Source organism: Vulpes lagopus, chromosome 7, assembly GCF_018345385.1.
Source record: "Vulpes lagopus strain Blue_001 chromosome 7, ASM1834538v1, whole genome shotgun sequence".
Taxonomy (NCBI): domain Eukaryota; kingdom Metazoa; phylum Chordata; class Mammalia; order Carnivora; family Canidae; genus Vulpes; species Vulpes lagopus.
Genome location: NC_054830.1, coordinates 32,302,626 through 32,316,689, shown reverse-complemented (window position 1 = coordinate 32,316,689; position 14,064 = coordinate 32,302,626). Strand labels below are relative to the sequence as shown.

The 14,064-nt window shown below is 41.0% G+C and overlaps 1 protein-coding gene across 16 annotated transcripts in view; it reads left to right on the top strand.

Annotated features, from left to right (window-relative positions):
• The window catches only part of MAGI1 (membrane associated guanylate kinase, WW and PDZ domain containing 1), a 643,927-nt gene that overhangs the window by 586,375 nt on the left and 43,488 nt on the right, over positions 1 to 14,064 (top strand). For all 16 annotated transcript variants that reach the window (XR_005988846.1, XM_041761401.1, XM_041761398.1 and 13 more), the window contains one exon: positions 11,149 to 11,180. Coding sequence is in view for 15 of the 16 variants with exons in the window: in XM_041761401.1 (XP_041617335.1) it covers positions 11,149 to 11,180 (32 nt within the window). In the remaining variant the exon portion in view is untranslated. The remainder of the gene's footprint in view (positions 1 to 11,148; positions 11,181 to 14,064) is intronic.

Here is a 14,064-nt window from a genome sequence, read left to right as displayed (position 1 = left end):
GTAAATCAAGGAGCAGCCCAAGCTTCAGGAGCTGTTAAGTAGTCACAGCAGAGATGATGAGGATCAGAAGAAGGACCAGGCGGCCCCTCTCCTTTGCCTCATCAGCCCTCCCTGCAGCCCTCAAGATGCAAATGCATTTCATAAGCTCTGCACATTCACACATTCACTCCCAAGGTATTTGCTGAACTGGGGACCAGATACTGTTTTAGGACTGGAGATGAACCCTAGAGTCAGTTAGACCAGTTCCCTGAAATGGAGACAATAGTAAGACAATGATAACAGTTAACAATATAAACAATAAACAAGTAAACAGAATAATCTCAGAGAATCACAGGGTCTATGAAAACAAAGAAACTGGGCTTTGTGAATAAAATGTGGTAAGAAGGCTCACTTGGAGGGGCACCTGACTGGCTTAGTTGGTAGAGCATGCGACTCTTGATCTTGGGGTTGCGAGTTCGAGCCCCACGTTGGGTGTAGGGATTGCTTAAAAATAAAATCTTAAAAGAAAAAAGAAGGCTCACTGTGGATCTGCTGATGGCATGGATCCCTGGAGTGCTCCTCAGATGTAGTGACATCTGAAAAGAGCCTTGAGTGATGAGAAGCCACATAATGTAGGTCTATAGGTCTACAGGCACAGTGTTCCAGGCAGGATGCACAAGCAGTGAAAATAGCCAGGGGACTGAAAGGAATTAGTCCAGAAGTGAAGAGTGCTGGTCTGGCTGGAGCGTAGACAAGGGGACGAGTAGTAGGAAATGAAATCACAAGGGCAGGCTGGCTCAGATTGAGGAAGGCTTTGTGGGATGCAGGGCAGCTTGTACTTCATTGAAACTGTGTTAGGAAGCCACAGAACATGTATCCTGCAGACCATATAATCTGATTTATGCTGTAGAAAGATGTTTCTGGCCTCTGTGTGGATAATGGATTAAAGGGGATGAAGAATAAAGCAGAGACCAATTCTTAGGTTCTTACAATCATCTAGGCAAGAAAAGCTGGTGACAGTGAAGATGGACTAACATGTTTGGGTTCAGGATACATTCTGGAAACCTATGTGGTAGAAAAGATAAGCCTTAGAAAGGGCCTTAAATTTCAGGGGTTGGTGTCCTATAAGGTTAAAACAATTCAGGATACTCTCCTGGATCTTTTTGTTGGTCCTGCGCCTTACTTACATCGCTAAAAATAAAGCAGCTGGGTTAAAAATCATCCTAAAAGTAACCCAGAGAAAAGGATCCTGGCATGTATTTTTTTAACCTAGAACTTCTCAACACCAATTACAGTGATAAGTTTCCCTTTGGGGCCAGTGGCCTTAAAATAAGGGCCTGCACAGCATTCTGAGTTTCCAGCCCAGAAAAGGAATCCTTATTGGTTTTTCAATGAGCTATTTTAAGCTCTTCTTTCATAATGTGCCCTACACATCCTAAGCAGCTAGAAGTCAAACTTTCAATGTTAGAGGAACTGCCTTAGAGCATCCAAGCTACAAGTAGTATTTCCTATCCTGGGGAGACCTCAGTGAGCAAGAGGGAGAAAAGCAATGAGTAACAGGCGCAGTCCTTAAATTAAGCATCTACACACAAAGCAATTAAATTTGAAATACAGGTGGTAGGAAAGTCAGGCTCTCAGCCTGGCAGGTAGTCTTCCTCAGAGGTAGGACCATTTGTAGACTAAGATAAGACCCTATGCCTACACACCCAAATGACAAATATTTCCAACTAACATAGAGTTAGAGAGAGAGCTTCCCTGGAACCACTTGAGAAACTGGCTTCCTTCCACCTTTAAAAAGTAGATCTGGGTAGGAATATTCTCTGGAGAAGAAAGATTGGCCTCATAGTACATCATGACAAATTAGTGGTCTTTTTCAGTTGACAAGTTTTTTCTTTCCCCTTCTGGAAAGAAGACACCATAACTCACTCTACTTCTGACTCATTCCATATTTCTTGCACCCAATTTTTTAAAAAATTGTGTTATTAAGTAGTGTTGGACTACATTTGCAAGGTAGAGAAAGCTCCCCCCCACTTTGGAAACTGTACTTCATAGGACTTGGTGGTCAGCCACACTGTTACTTGTATAGCTCTGAAGACTTGCTTCATTGCCCCCAATTCAGAGACACATTTTGTTATTTTTTTAGTATGCATAGCCCTCAATGGTCAATGACTTAGTACTTAGGGTGACTTAGTGACTTAGGGTAAAATATCAGAGACCATGTTAAGAACCTGATTGGCTATCCCTAGACTCCCATGCTATCTCTAAAAAGAGAACTCTTGTCCTAAACCCACATCACAATTCTGGGTTCAAGATAGCATGGACTGTTGGCCTATAGGATGATATTCATGAAGCTGTAGGCAAAATTTTTATGAATGCATTTTTTTAATGTATAAACACCCTTTCATAATGAATGGGATGTGATCTAAAATGAATGAAGCATCTCTGAAGGAGACTGTATAGTTCAATGTTTTTTTTTATTTTTTATTTTTTTATTTTTATTTTTATTTTATTTTTATTTTTTTAAATTTATGATAGTCACACACAGAGAGAGAGAGAGAGAGAGGCAGAGACACAGGCAGAGGGAGAAGCAGGCTCCATGCACCGGGAGCCCAACATGGGATTCGATCCCGGGTCTCCAGGATCGCGCCCTGGGCCAAAGGCAGGCGCCAAACTGCTGTGCCACCCAGGGATCCCTCAATGTTAAAAAGCACAATCTTGGCATTAGGCCACTGCTCCTCTCTGCTGCTCACCTGACTGTGTGACCATGGCCATGTTACTAAATCATCAGTGTCCCAGTATTCTCATCTGTAAAATAGGGGTGAAGCTAGTACTTAACTCAGATAGCAGTTAGGAAGAGTAAGTGTGTCGGCAAAGGCAAGCTCTCAGTTCTTGTTAATTCTACTTTCAGCTCTAGCTTTTAAAGACCCTACTCCTTGTACTATACAAATGAGAAGAGAAGCCGAGTTATTGACCCTTTATGGTGTATTTCACATGTTTTGGGGAGTCGACAACAAAAGCACTATCTGTGTTGTTTCATTGACAACATTTCTGAAGTGACCATTTATCTCTCACAGCAATTGTACGATGACAGTACTTTTGAGTAGCTCAAAATCTTAATGACTTTGGGTCTCTCCCCACCTGTGCCAGTTCAAGGCTTATGACTTTGAGGTGAAAGGCCCTGTAAACTATTAACAGCCAGCAGATTATAGCTATTTATTTCTCCCTGGGACATATTTATTAGGCTGTATGTCCTGTGTAATTGAAGCTGACTTTTCTGTCGCCATAAAGCTGTATGACTCTGTTCTTCTTACCAAATGCCAACTGACACACACATCGGGAGCTACTCATTTCATAGATTTGAGACCCAATCATCTCTCTAAATTATGATGGCCAATATTTCCTAGTGACCATTATTAGGTCCCCCAAAGGAAAGAGTGTCTTCATCTTTTTGGAGACATTGAGTCTGATGCTCTTGTTCTTGGCAGTTGGTATCATATTTGCATTGAAATATTATGCCATAGGGCTGAGCATGGTATTTGACCAGAGGAAGAAGAAGGAAAAAAAAGCAAACATGTTTAAACGAGGGCCATTTTTAAATTTTGTTTTATGGATTCAATTTTGTTATATATAGCATTTGTAAGGTCCTTCACTGACAATGTATTCTAGTTGAAACTTGGCCTTGAGTTTATGCTGGCACACTGATTTAGCTTTAAAAAAAAAAAAACTTAAGCTCATCATCATTTTTTCATCAGGCATCAGTCATGCCATATTGCTCCCAACTCCTGACCCTGTGCTTAAATGCCAGCCCTCCTTCAGTATTAAGCTCATCCCTCTCCGCCCTCTTCTTCACATTGGATTAACTTTCTTTTCTCATGCTCCCAGGAGCCATAGTGTTTCTTTTTATCATGGTGCTTAGCACTGACCATGCTCAATTATACTATTGCTTTTTTTTTTTTTTTTTTTTTTAAGACAGGCTATGAACTCATCCAGGTCAGGGCCATGTCTGATTTACCTTTATCTCTTCAGTAATGCTTCAGCAGGCATATGACAGAGCTCAATAAATCTTATATGGGTGAGTAGTCACATGGATGGTGCCTTCTCATGATTCAGGTCTTAGCTCAGATACTGGCTCTTCAAGAAAGATGTGCTTGACCACCCAGGATAACATAGCTGTGCATCCCAGGCACAGCCTGTGCCATTATCCTGCTTCATCTTCTTCACCGAAGCTATCCCTCTGAAATTGTTTGCAAAGGTATATATTCTCTGTTTTCCCACAGAATGTGAGCACTGTGAAAATAGGTCCTTGTAGATCTTATTCATTACTTTAATTCATGCCAGCTCTTGGCACATAGCAGGCCCTTAGCACAGTTTCGTTAAATGAGGCAGTGAAATTTCCCTAATTTCCTTCCTGTCCCCAATGGAAAAGGTTAGGGCTAAGTGTACCTACCTTCTTTCGGGTTTCTGGACTGTCCTTAGCATTTTATCAGTTTGTCAAGTACAGTTTAAATTTAATCATGATTTATATGTTTTGTATTAAACAAACCAAACAAATAAAAAAACTAATTGGTAGATATGATGCAGGTGGCTTTTTAAAGAAGGGATTCTGGCCATTAATGTTAGTTGTTTCAAGTCACTGGTTTGCGCGAAGTAATCATCAATTCTGCGTGGGCTTTCCTGCACCCCTCCACATCTGTACTTCATACATTTCTTGTATTTTGATCCACCCTCATATTGCCCTCCACCAATAAAAGCGTTACCCTACCAGGTACATAATTCTTTCATGCAGCAGCATTTTTGCTTATAGATATCAGTGTTCTGCAAAGTCCTTTTTTTTTTTTTTTTCAAAGTTCTTTCTCTGTTTGCAGATGAAGTATTTTATATGCACTGTCCTTATTACAGGCGCACACTTAGTGGAAGTCAACCTTGCCCTGGAAGTTGCATCTAACACCACAGCCATGTGCTTGGTTGAGATTTAATCTGAGGTTCATAGACCTTAGTAGAATTGGCTTCTCAGAGTTACTGGTCAAGGTTTCAGAGACTGCTTAAAATTATATGTGAAATTGTGTGCTTCTACGCAGCCTTGCTTGAGAGAGGCTCTAACAACATTTTTTATCCTATTTTCAATCAAGGCCATGGCCTGGTAATTTATAGCACAGACGCTCGAGTAGAAATGGTAGTCATTGAGCTAAGAGAGAGCTAGAACACACTCCAGTTATGTTTTAATCTAGTACTGCACTAAAGCTAATAAATACATATCATTGTCCAAGCACAATGAGTAATGCTTCTCTGTTTATAATCATAGTTGTATGTAAATCACTTATTAATCCTAGCATTTAGAAATAATATTTTAATACATGTTCTTCTAGTCTTTAGGTGTGTGATATATGTGGGTGATACATACATATATCTTTTTTTAACAATGAGCTTATGTTCTATGTACAGGTCTATCCCTCTTTACACATCTTATATCTGTCACTAAATGTTCTTCACTATTTCTATGGATTCATAATTTTTCATCCTGTTGCTATAACAATATGTTTACTCAGCTTTCTGTTCTTAAAAGCTCAGATTGTTTCCAGTTTTTATCTTCTTTAAATAATACTGTGTTGAACATCTTTTTACATAAATCTTTATCAACCTCTCTGATTATTTCCTGAATACAAACTTTTTAAAAAATTCTTTTTTTAAAAGATTTTATTTACTTACTAGAGGGCGTGGGAGAGAGAGAGTGCACTAGACGGGGGAGGATCAGAGGGAGAAGCAGACTCCCCGCCGAGCTGTGAGCCCAAGGGGCGGAGGTGGGGCTTGGTCCTGGGACTCTGAAATCATGACCTGAGCTGAAGGCAGACGCTTACCCGACTGGGCCACCCAGACGCCCCGAATACAAACTCTTAATGATGAGTTTATTGGATTAAAATCAGCTATAATTTTCGAGTCCAGCACTTAGGGTTATGTATTGATGTATTTTAGAATAAGAAAGTTAGTAGGGTCTGAAATGAACATGTGCTCAGGAGTAGTCTTCTACTCAGTTTGGAATCTATGAGTTGCCCCAGACCAAGTTCTCAGTCTTCTTTTTGTGGCTTTCAGTGATGTCCATAAACTATCTACCTGATTGCCTCAATCAGTGAATCCATCAGTCTCTCTATCTCTTTGTCTCTCTCTCTCTCTCTCTCAATATATGTAACTGTTCTCTGCTCCTTGAACATTGCTTTACTAATTTCAACACCAGTGCTGTTTTTAATCAAACATTTTGCAATGCAAAATGCTAAAGAATCCCATGTGTTCCAATGGCATGTGGATTAGTGACATAGCATGTGTTAGAATGCTAAGGAAGAAGCCAAAATGTTTCCATTGAAATGATCAAGCCTACGGATCGAGTACAAAGCAGAATGAATATCACATTGAAAAAATGTGAATTGTTGGCATGGTACATTTTTGTTATTGTAGATCCACTCTGCTTATGGTAGTAACTTTAGAATTTACCTGTTCAAAGACTTTTGCATGATTTTTCTTCATTCTTCAGTTGAAGTTGAAAATTTCTTTAACCTGCAGGAAGTTAGGTTCAAAGAAGTCTGATCTCTTTTCCACAACTCAGGCTTGTTCATCTCCGTGCTGAAAAGGCAGTGCTCTCCCCGCCCCCACACCTCCCCGTAGCGTAGCTGAGCTATGGATGTCTACCCTATGTCCATTTAATCAGCAGAATAAACACAAGTCTTAATCTCAACAGGGATACTTAAGTAAATTGTATGTATACATTCTTTTGAGAGAAAAGTTAGCAAATTTGGAGGATGCAGAGGTTACTGATGGCTCTTGAAATTTAAAAGTGCAGTTAAATGTTCTAAAATTTGCTGCATTCATCTTAAGCAAAACTCAGTATAGGCTTTTGTTGTTTTGTGGTATCTATCTGTGTCTATGTGTATGGTCATAAATAAAGCTTTTCTTGTTGTAGAAATTACTACAATAGGTAATAAAACCCATCCATAATGCCATGAGCCAAAGAACAGTGTTTAGTTCCAGACTTTGCTTCCAAATGCATATATATTCCATTATATTTTTACTTTTTCATATAAATTGTTGCATACAACCATTATAAAATTTCAACAAGAATATCATTTGCCATTTAGTTCTATGAGAACATGTTCAGTAGCATAGTTTATGGTCTTGATATTTAAAAGGGAAGAGTTCTCTTCATGTTATTTGGTCAGATTCCAGTCAGTAGCAGAGAATTTGCCATTTGTTTTCTCCAAAAGGATATTTTTTTTCATAGAGAACTTTGGAAATTCAGGTCCCAACATTTCTGACTTCCATAAATCACACTTAGATCCACACTTTGTACCTTCCCCTAAAAGTTTTCCGGGAACCCTTTGAAATAGCATTTGCTATTTTCTAGGCTCTAAGAGCAGATGGTACCATCCATAGACTTTTTCTTCTGCCTCTTCTCGGAATTTCCTTTCCTTTCCGTGAAGGGAACAGGTGAGCCCATTAAGACAGGTGTTGTTTCTTCGCATATGCCTAGTATGTAGTATGTGACACAATGTATGCAACACAAGTTTCCTGCTGCCCCTGCGAACATAAAGTGTGCTCTGTCCTGGGAAGACCATTACCATGCTATGAAGTGTGGGATCATGCTGCTTTCTATCACCCATCCAGTGCTAGGTCTTGGAAAAATCTGATAAATGGTGACCTTTTCTGAGTATTTTCCATTAGGTCTCCCAGCTGTTTTCAAACCATCTGAGTAGTTTTGGCTAAAATACATTATAAATTGTAATCAGGAGCTTTGTTCCCGCATTCATATTCATTAGATTTTAAGATTTAATGACTATGTGGACTTAAAGCAAATCCTTGATTTCTTTTTTAAAAAGCATTCAAGTAGAGGCTCTCGAGTTTGGACATTTTGAATACTAATTTGTGGCCAGTTTTGGTTCTTGTAAAAGAGGTGGCTTTTTAAAAAGAAGATAGCAAAGAGAAACAAATATCTCACTAAATTAAATTTCTTTTTTTTGTAAAATACTTGTGCTGTCGATTGAGCTGGGATCTTTTGGAATGTTGTATGAACTACTTCCTCAGAAGAAGCAGACTATAACTGTGATCCCAGTATGCTGTCGACTGGCTGGTTTTGTACAATTAGTGGAAGAGTCGTTAATTAATGTTTATTTTTAGATAAATATTTCATTACCTCAGCAAGATATGAATATATGTTCTTGGTAAAGAATTCTAGATTAAGACCATGTCTGCTTAAACTCATCTCTCCAATCCCTGCCCCTCCTTGTCTACCAGAAACAGCCCAGTTATCCATTTGGTGTGGACAGTCATGGAGAGTGGACCCAGTGCATGTGTTTGTATTTAACACCTGTCTCGTCCTGTCCCTGCTGTTCTGCAACCTGCTGCTTGCATTCACCCTTGTGTTTTGGAGACCATACATGTTACACATAGAGCTCGTTCCTTTTAATCTCTGCAGACTGCCTTATAGGTTGGCTATTCCACAGTTTATTTAGAACCTCTGGTCCTTTCCAGGTTTCCTTTCTACCAACAATACTGCAGTGAGCATCCTTGTACCTGTACCTTTCAATGGGCAAGTGTTTCTCTATTATAGAGAAAGAAAAGTACTCTTTATTTTGTACATGAAATCTTAAGAGGGAATTTAAGATGGTCAAGGTTTTTGAGGGTTTTTTAAAGATTTATGTATTCATTTGAGAGAGACAGAGAGAGAGGGAGGTGGAGAGGAGCAGAGGGAGAGGAAGAGAGAATCCCACGTGGACTCCGCGCTGAGCACCAACTCTGATGTGGGGCTTGATCTCACAACCCTGAGATCATGACCTGAGCCAAAAACCAAGAGTCGGACAAAAAACCAACTGTGCCATCCAGGTGCCCCTAAGATGGTCAGTTTCAAAAGTAATAAGCAGAATACAGATCAAAGCCATTTTCTTGGACTCTTCCTACCTAATTGGGGATTCTTGACACATTTTTATAGAGGGTCGCTGGGTGAAGTGAGGTCAAGTCTGGTAAAAGGTAACTACAGTGAAACGGTGTTTCCTCTAGTTAGTTAAGAAGGTCAGTCTGAATTAGGAAAACCTTTGAATTCAAAGATGTAGTATTAAACAATTTTGAAGTGCATACAGTGACCAAAGCTAATATAACTTAATAAAATTCCCTAAGGGAATCACATTAATGAATACACAAAAGCACCTAATAATTTTTAAAGAATAATGACACAACTAAATTGTTCAACACAGTTATTCTCATCCATAGATAAAATATGTCCCCTGCAATGTTTTCTATATGTTACCATGTTAGGCAAGTGACTTTCCCTAGTTAGAGGAAGGTGACCATAACCACTGCCTTTCTGAATGGCGTAAATTCACAAAGTAAGGTGAAATGACTGACATTTGAGGGGTCCACTCTGTGCCGGGTATGAGGCTTTCAGAATGTGTTGTCTATTTAATTGTCCTAATCCTGTGAAGTAAGTCTGATTATCTCCATTTCATAAACTGAGGCACTGAAACCCACTGAAGGCTACCTGAGTTCATCTGACTTGAAAGAGTCATATTCTTTCTACTGCATCATAGTCTCCTTAAATGTGGTCCTCAGACCTCCTGTGTCGGAATCTCTCAGAAGATTTTATCATACTGCAGTTTCCTGGGTCCCTCTCAGGGTCAGGCTTGGGATTCTGGATTTATAACAGTTCTTCATGTTCTCCGGATGTGCTCAGAAGTCCGAGAGCCACTTGGCCAGACCATGGTGACCCCATTGTGGTGATGTGATGTGCCTTGCCAGAATGTGTCTCCAGTGTCTTTGGGGACGAGGAATCCATGACAAGTCATGCCTCACTTGCAGTGGGCACACTAGCAGTGCTCCTCTGGTGGCTTCCTCCTACTCATCCACTTCCGTTGCCTCATGTTCACTTGTGCTGAACTTAGCACAGCTCATGGTTTGACAAGTCACTTCCCAAAGCATTGAAATCATCACACTACATAGGGATCGTTTTCTAAAAAAGGTTGAAGTTGCCGGCGCAAAATCATCCGATCCCAAGTATATCTTTTGTACCCAGCGCAGATGGAATCTACATCTTGCATTCTAACCCTTGCTCAAACCAAAAATAAGAAATAAATAAAGAATGAGAGGGCAGCTTGCAGAAATGATTACCTTTGAAACACCATTATATGCTTTTATTTTCCTTTCTAGCCCTCTTTTGCTGCACTCCCCTGTTGGCAGATTTCCCATATGTCTGTCCCTAATCGCTGCTGACTTTTCGAGAAGTGTGAGGCAATCACCAGCCCCTTCCAGCTTTCACCCTCCCACGAAGGAGAGGGTTCTGGAAGAGCCAGCTAGGATCAGTGAATACCTTTCTCTCCTCTGCCTTTCTCATCTTCACTCAGCTCCATGAAATTTCTCATTCACTCTCCACCAATCTGCTTTCCCCTTAAGGATCTGACCCCAGCTAGCTTCCTTTCCAGCAAGCTAAATAGGAGTGTGCTTGGGTGATTGACATGCACAGAGAGGTGTGCCCATGATCTGGAAGGGGTCCTACACCAAGTTCAATTTGTGTTCCCTGCTGGCAAAAGAGCATCCGTCTTTTTTTCTTTTCTTTTTTTTTTTTTTTTTTTTGGTGTTCAGCTCATCCAAATAAAGAAGGCATTTCCTCTCCTGAAAAGCAGAGGGGGGGAAAAAAGGGAAAGAAACGACCAAAAAAAAAAAAGGAAAGAAAAATTTAATTTTAACCATGTACTCCTCTGCAACTAAATATACACCCCTTCCTCTGTCCTGATTGGTCCGCTTCAATTGACAAGTGGATCGTGTGGAAAGGAAATATTCTGGACTTAATTGTAAGTTAAGTCTCTCTTAATCCAGAAGAGCATTTGAGATTCTGTCCAAGTGTTCAATTTCCCAGGCCGCTGAGGTCTGTGAATTTCTTTTCCCAGCCTCCAGGCTGCTGCAGTACAAGCCAGCATAGCTAATGCAGATAGATCTCCTGCCTCTCGCTCTCCTCCTCCCTCTGCTTTGATTCGATATGAACAGCCTGGTAACTCCGATGCTGGGGAGAAATCTGACATAACTCTGCAGATGGCTAGGTTGCCATGAAACACCTGGGGATTGTTCTTTAAGGAAAAAGGTAACATTTATATGCTAATGATTTCTTCCCCTCTTCCCTCCTTGTTGCATTTTTTCCAGGGTTGCCAGTTCCCAAGAAGAGCCCAAAGTCGGTAAGGACTTATCAGTTACTTGGTTCTTGTTTGGGGAGGGTGGGGGGGGGGGTCCTGGTGGTGGAAAGAGACGCTGTCTGGCTTGACTTCATGAAATGTGTTTTAGACTCAGTGGGGGAAACAGTAGCTTGGGCTCATTTTATTAAGTTCTGGGGATCTGTTTGATAGAGAAGGTATTGGGTTTATCTTTAACTGTCTAGTGATTTGTGGGCAGGCTGCAGGAGCCAGGTTAAAGAATGCATGTTTGGAATCTTCTCTGTATAAATGCATGACAACTCTCATTAAATGGAGGAGTTTCTTAGGTGTTTTAACTTGATACAAATGCTATTGTTTCCTTGGGGTGGGGGGGGAAGCTCCACCTGCTTCCTAAGTAGGGTTGCTCTTAACTGGTGTTTCCATCCATTCACTTGGGGAGATTCTTTCCCTGAGCTTTCTTATGCATTGGATGATGAATTATTTACAAAATTAAAAAGCCTGCAGGTTTAAAGAAGAATTGCTTTGCCCTGTATATATATCCATGCTCACATGGAACAATGTTCACTACCCCAGCACTGAGAATAAGACATTTCCTTGCTGTCGAAATGTCCTTTGTTGTTTTGTTAGCTTTAGCAGCATTATGCTGCAGGTATAGGATTCTTTAAAAAAAAAAAAAATCAATGTTTTGCTGTCCTTTGTAATCTGGTTTCCCTGAAGATGCATTACCTAGTTGACATGTTAGCTAATAGCTTAGAGGCTATGGTGTTTTGCTTGGTGGTGTGAGCTTCTGCTCCCAGGGCACTGACAACAAATTAAAATGCTACTTAAAAACTCAAAATCTGGAACTACAATGCCTGTGAAATTGATCCGGGAGAAAGAAGCTTCCCAATTCATTATCATTGGGATAAAGAGGGGTACTTCCACGTGGCTTAGAATATTTGGGGGAGGGAAAAATCTACAGCTTGCCGCCATCCAGGAAAGGAGAACCTTTCAAACTTTGCAGCTCACAGGGGCTGCAGCTGGATTCTTTTCCACCTGTCTCCAAGCCTGGCGGCGAGAGGCAGAAGTTTATTAAGGAGATGAGAGAGGGAGCTGCCTGCATTCTTAAGCGTCACTCCTAAGTTGTCCAAAGAGAAAAACCTGCAATAATTGATGTGATTCCAGTGGCACAGTGCTGTGGTGACTGGAGCATGTGACTTCAGGGCTGCTTCCCTTGTCAGTTTGTGTTCATGTTTAAGCTGAAAAGTGCTAGTAGGTGTCCACATCGGAACCAGAGATGCCACCGTGCGCGAGTGCGTGTGTGTGTGTGTGCATGCACGCACTTGGCACATGTGTGTCCTCCTCCCTGGGTCATAGTCAGAAACCTGTTCAGCCTTGAGAAAAATAGAAGCCAATCTGGAAGATGTGTCACATGAGCTTCAGTTAGCCAGCATTTTTTCTTCTGCACCCTCAAGCATGCTTGCTGTGTGATGCGCGGACTGATTTTACACACCACACAGGAATGGAGTCTTAACAAGGAGCAGACTGGGGGAGATATAGCGGTTTTTCACAGGGAGCATGACCTCAAGTAGCAAGGTGTTCTTTTTTGTTGTTTTGCATCCCCTTTAAACTTACTTTGCAGAAGGATTTTTGTGGATTTCATTTGGATCTTTTCTTCGCCAAAGTGTTTTGGGATTCACTGCTGAGCTCCAAGGATATCAAACAGGTATAGAGCCTGTATTCACCAAGTCAGTTAAGAGAATTCCCTATGACAGTTTATTTTTGTAGAAGCTGTGTCATTAGCAAGCGGCAAGCCAATTACTCCGTCTGCATTCCTAGGAAAAAAGCGTTCTTAACTGCTTTGCCCACAGTCTGCTGGCTCTTAATTACCACAAGCTAAGAGACTGGTCTGTTGCCGGGTTAGAAAAGAACAAGCCCCCAGCCTGGGGCTCATCTCTCCCTGATTTCTGTGCCAGGACAGGGATGATGGGTTTCACAGCATTGCTGGCACACTCTGGCAGCTGCTGTACAAAATTTGGGAACTCTCAGCCAAGGTCTGCTGTTGCCAGTAGAGCATTGCTAACATCTGTGATCCGTGGGAGCTCCGTACAGGTGGGTTGAAAGCTGGTTCCCTTCCCCAGTTTGAATTTTGATGATGTCCTGCCAGAAAGACAGCTGAGGATGGGATTTCTATGGTGGGGCTGGAGTGGGGGGAATCCACGGGGACGCTGGATGTCATGGTTCCAGAAAGCCAGTCACATAATGGCAGATAGGGTCCCTTGTGCAGGCTACGTAATGAATGCATGCAGATTGTGCCTGGGTTGTGATATGTTGAGATTGACCATTAGCTCTGTGAATATGCTGTCTTAACCTGGGACCATGTTTCTTCTCTTCTTTGAGAGGCTCCTGACATTGTTGGCTTGCTCGTGTGACTGACAGCTTTCTTTTGCCCTCATACTTTTTTTTTTTTTAAGTGTTTTCAATAATTAAGTAGCTGGGTTTTTATTAGAACAAAAGGACTTTTTGATCTCATTTCCCCTCCTGGGCAGCCTCTATAGCTTACTCTTAATAAGCAGTTTCACCTACTAGATTTAGTTTAAATGTTGATTTTATGGGTTCTGTACTCATTGGGAACAATGGCAGTGTCTTAATAAAATGCTATTAATTTAATACCTGGACAGCCATAACATTAGGAATTTTTCTGCCAAATAGCAGAGACAAAAATAAGACATATTTGCTGTCAGGTTTTAGACCTCACTTAGAAACGGATTCTGGGGCCCAGTTTAATCATCCTGACGGAAACTTACTTAACTGAGACTCTAGTTCTGAATCACACACGAGGATTTTGTAAATAAGAATTTAAAAACTCTAGGGGCACCTGGAAGGCTCAGTTAGTAGAGAGTGCAACTTCTGATGCTGAGGTTGTGAG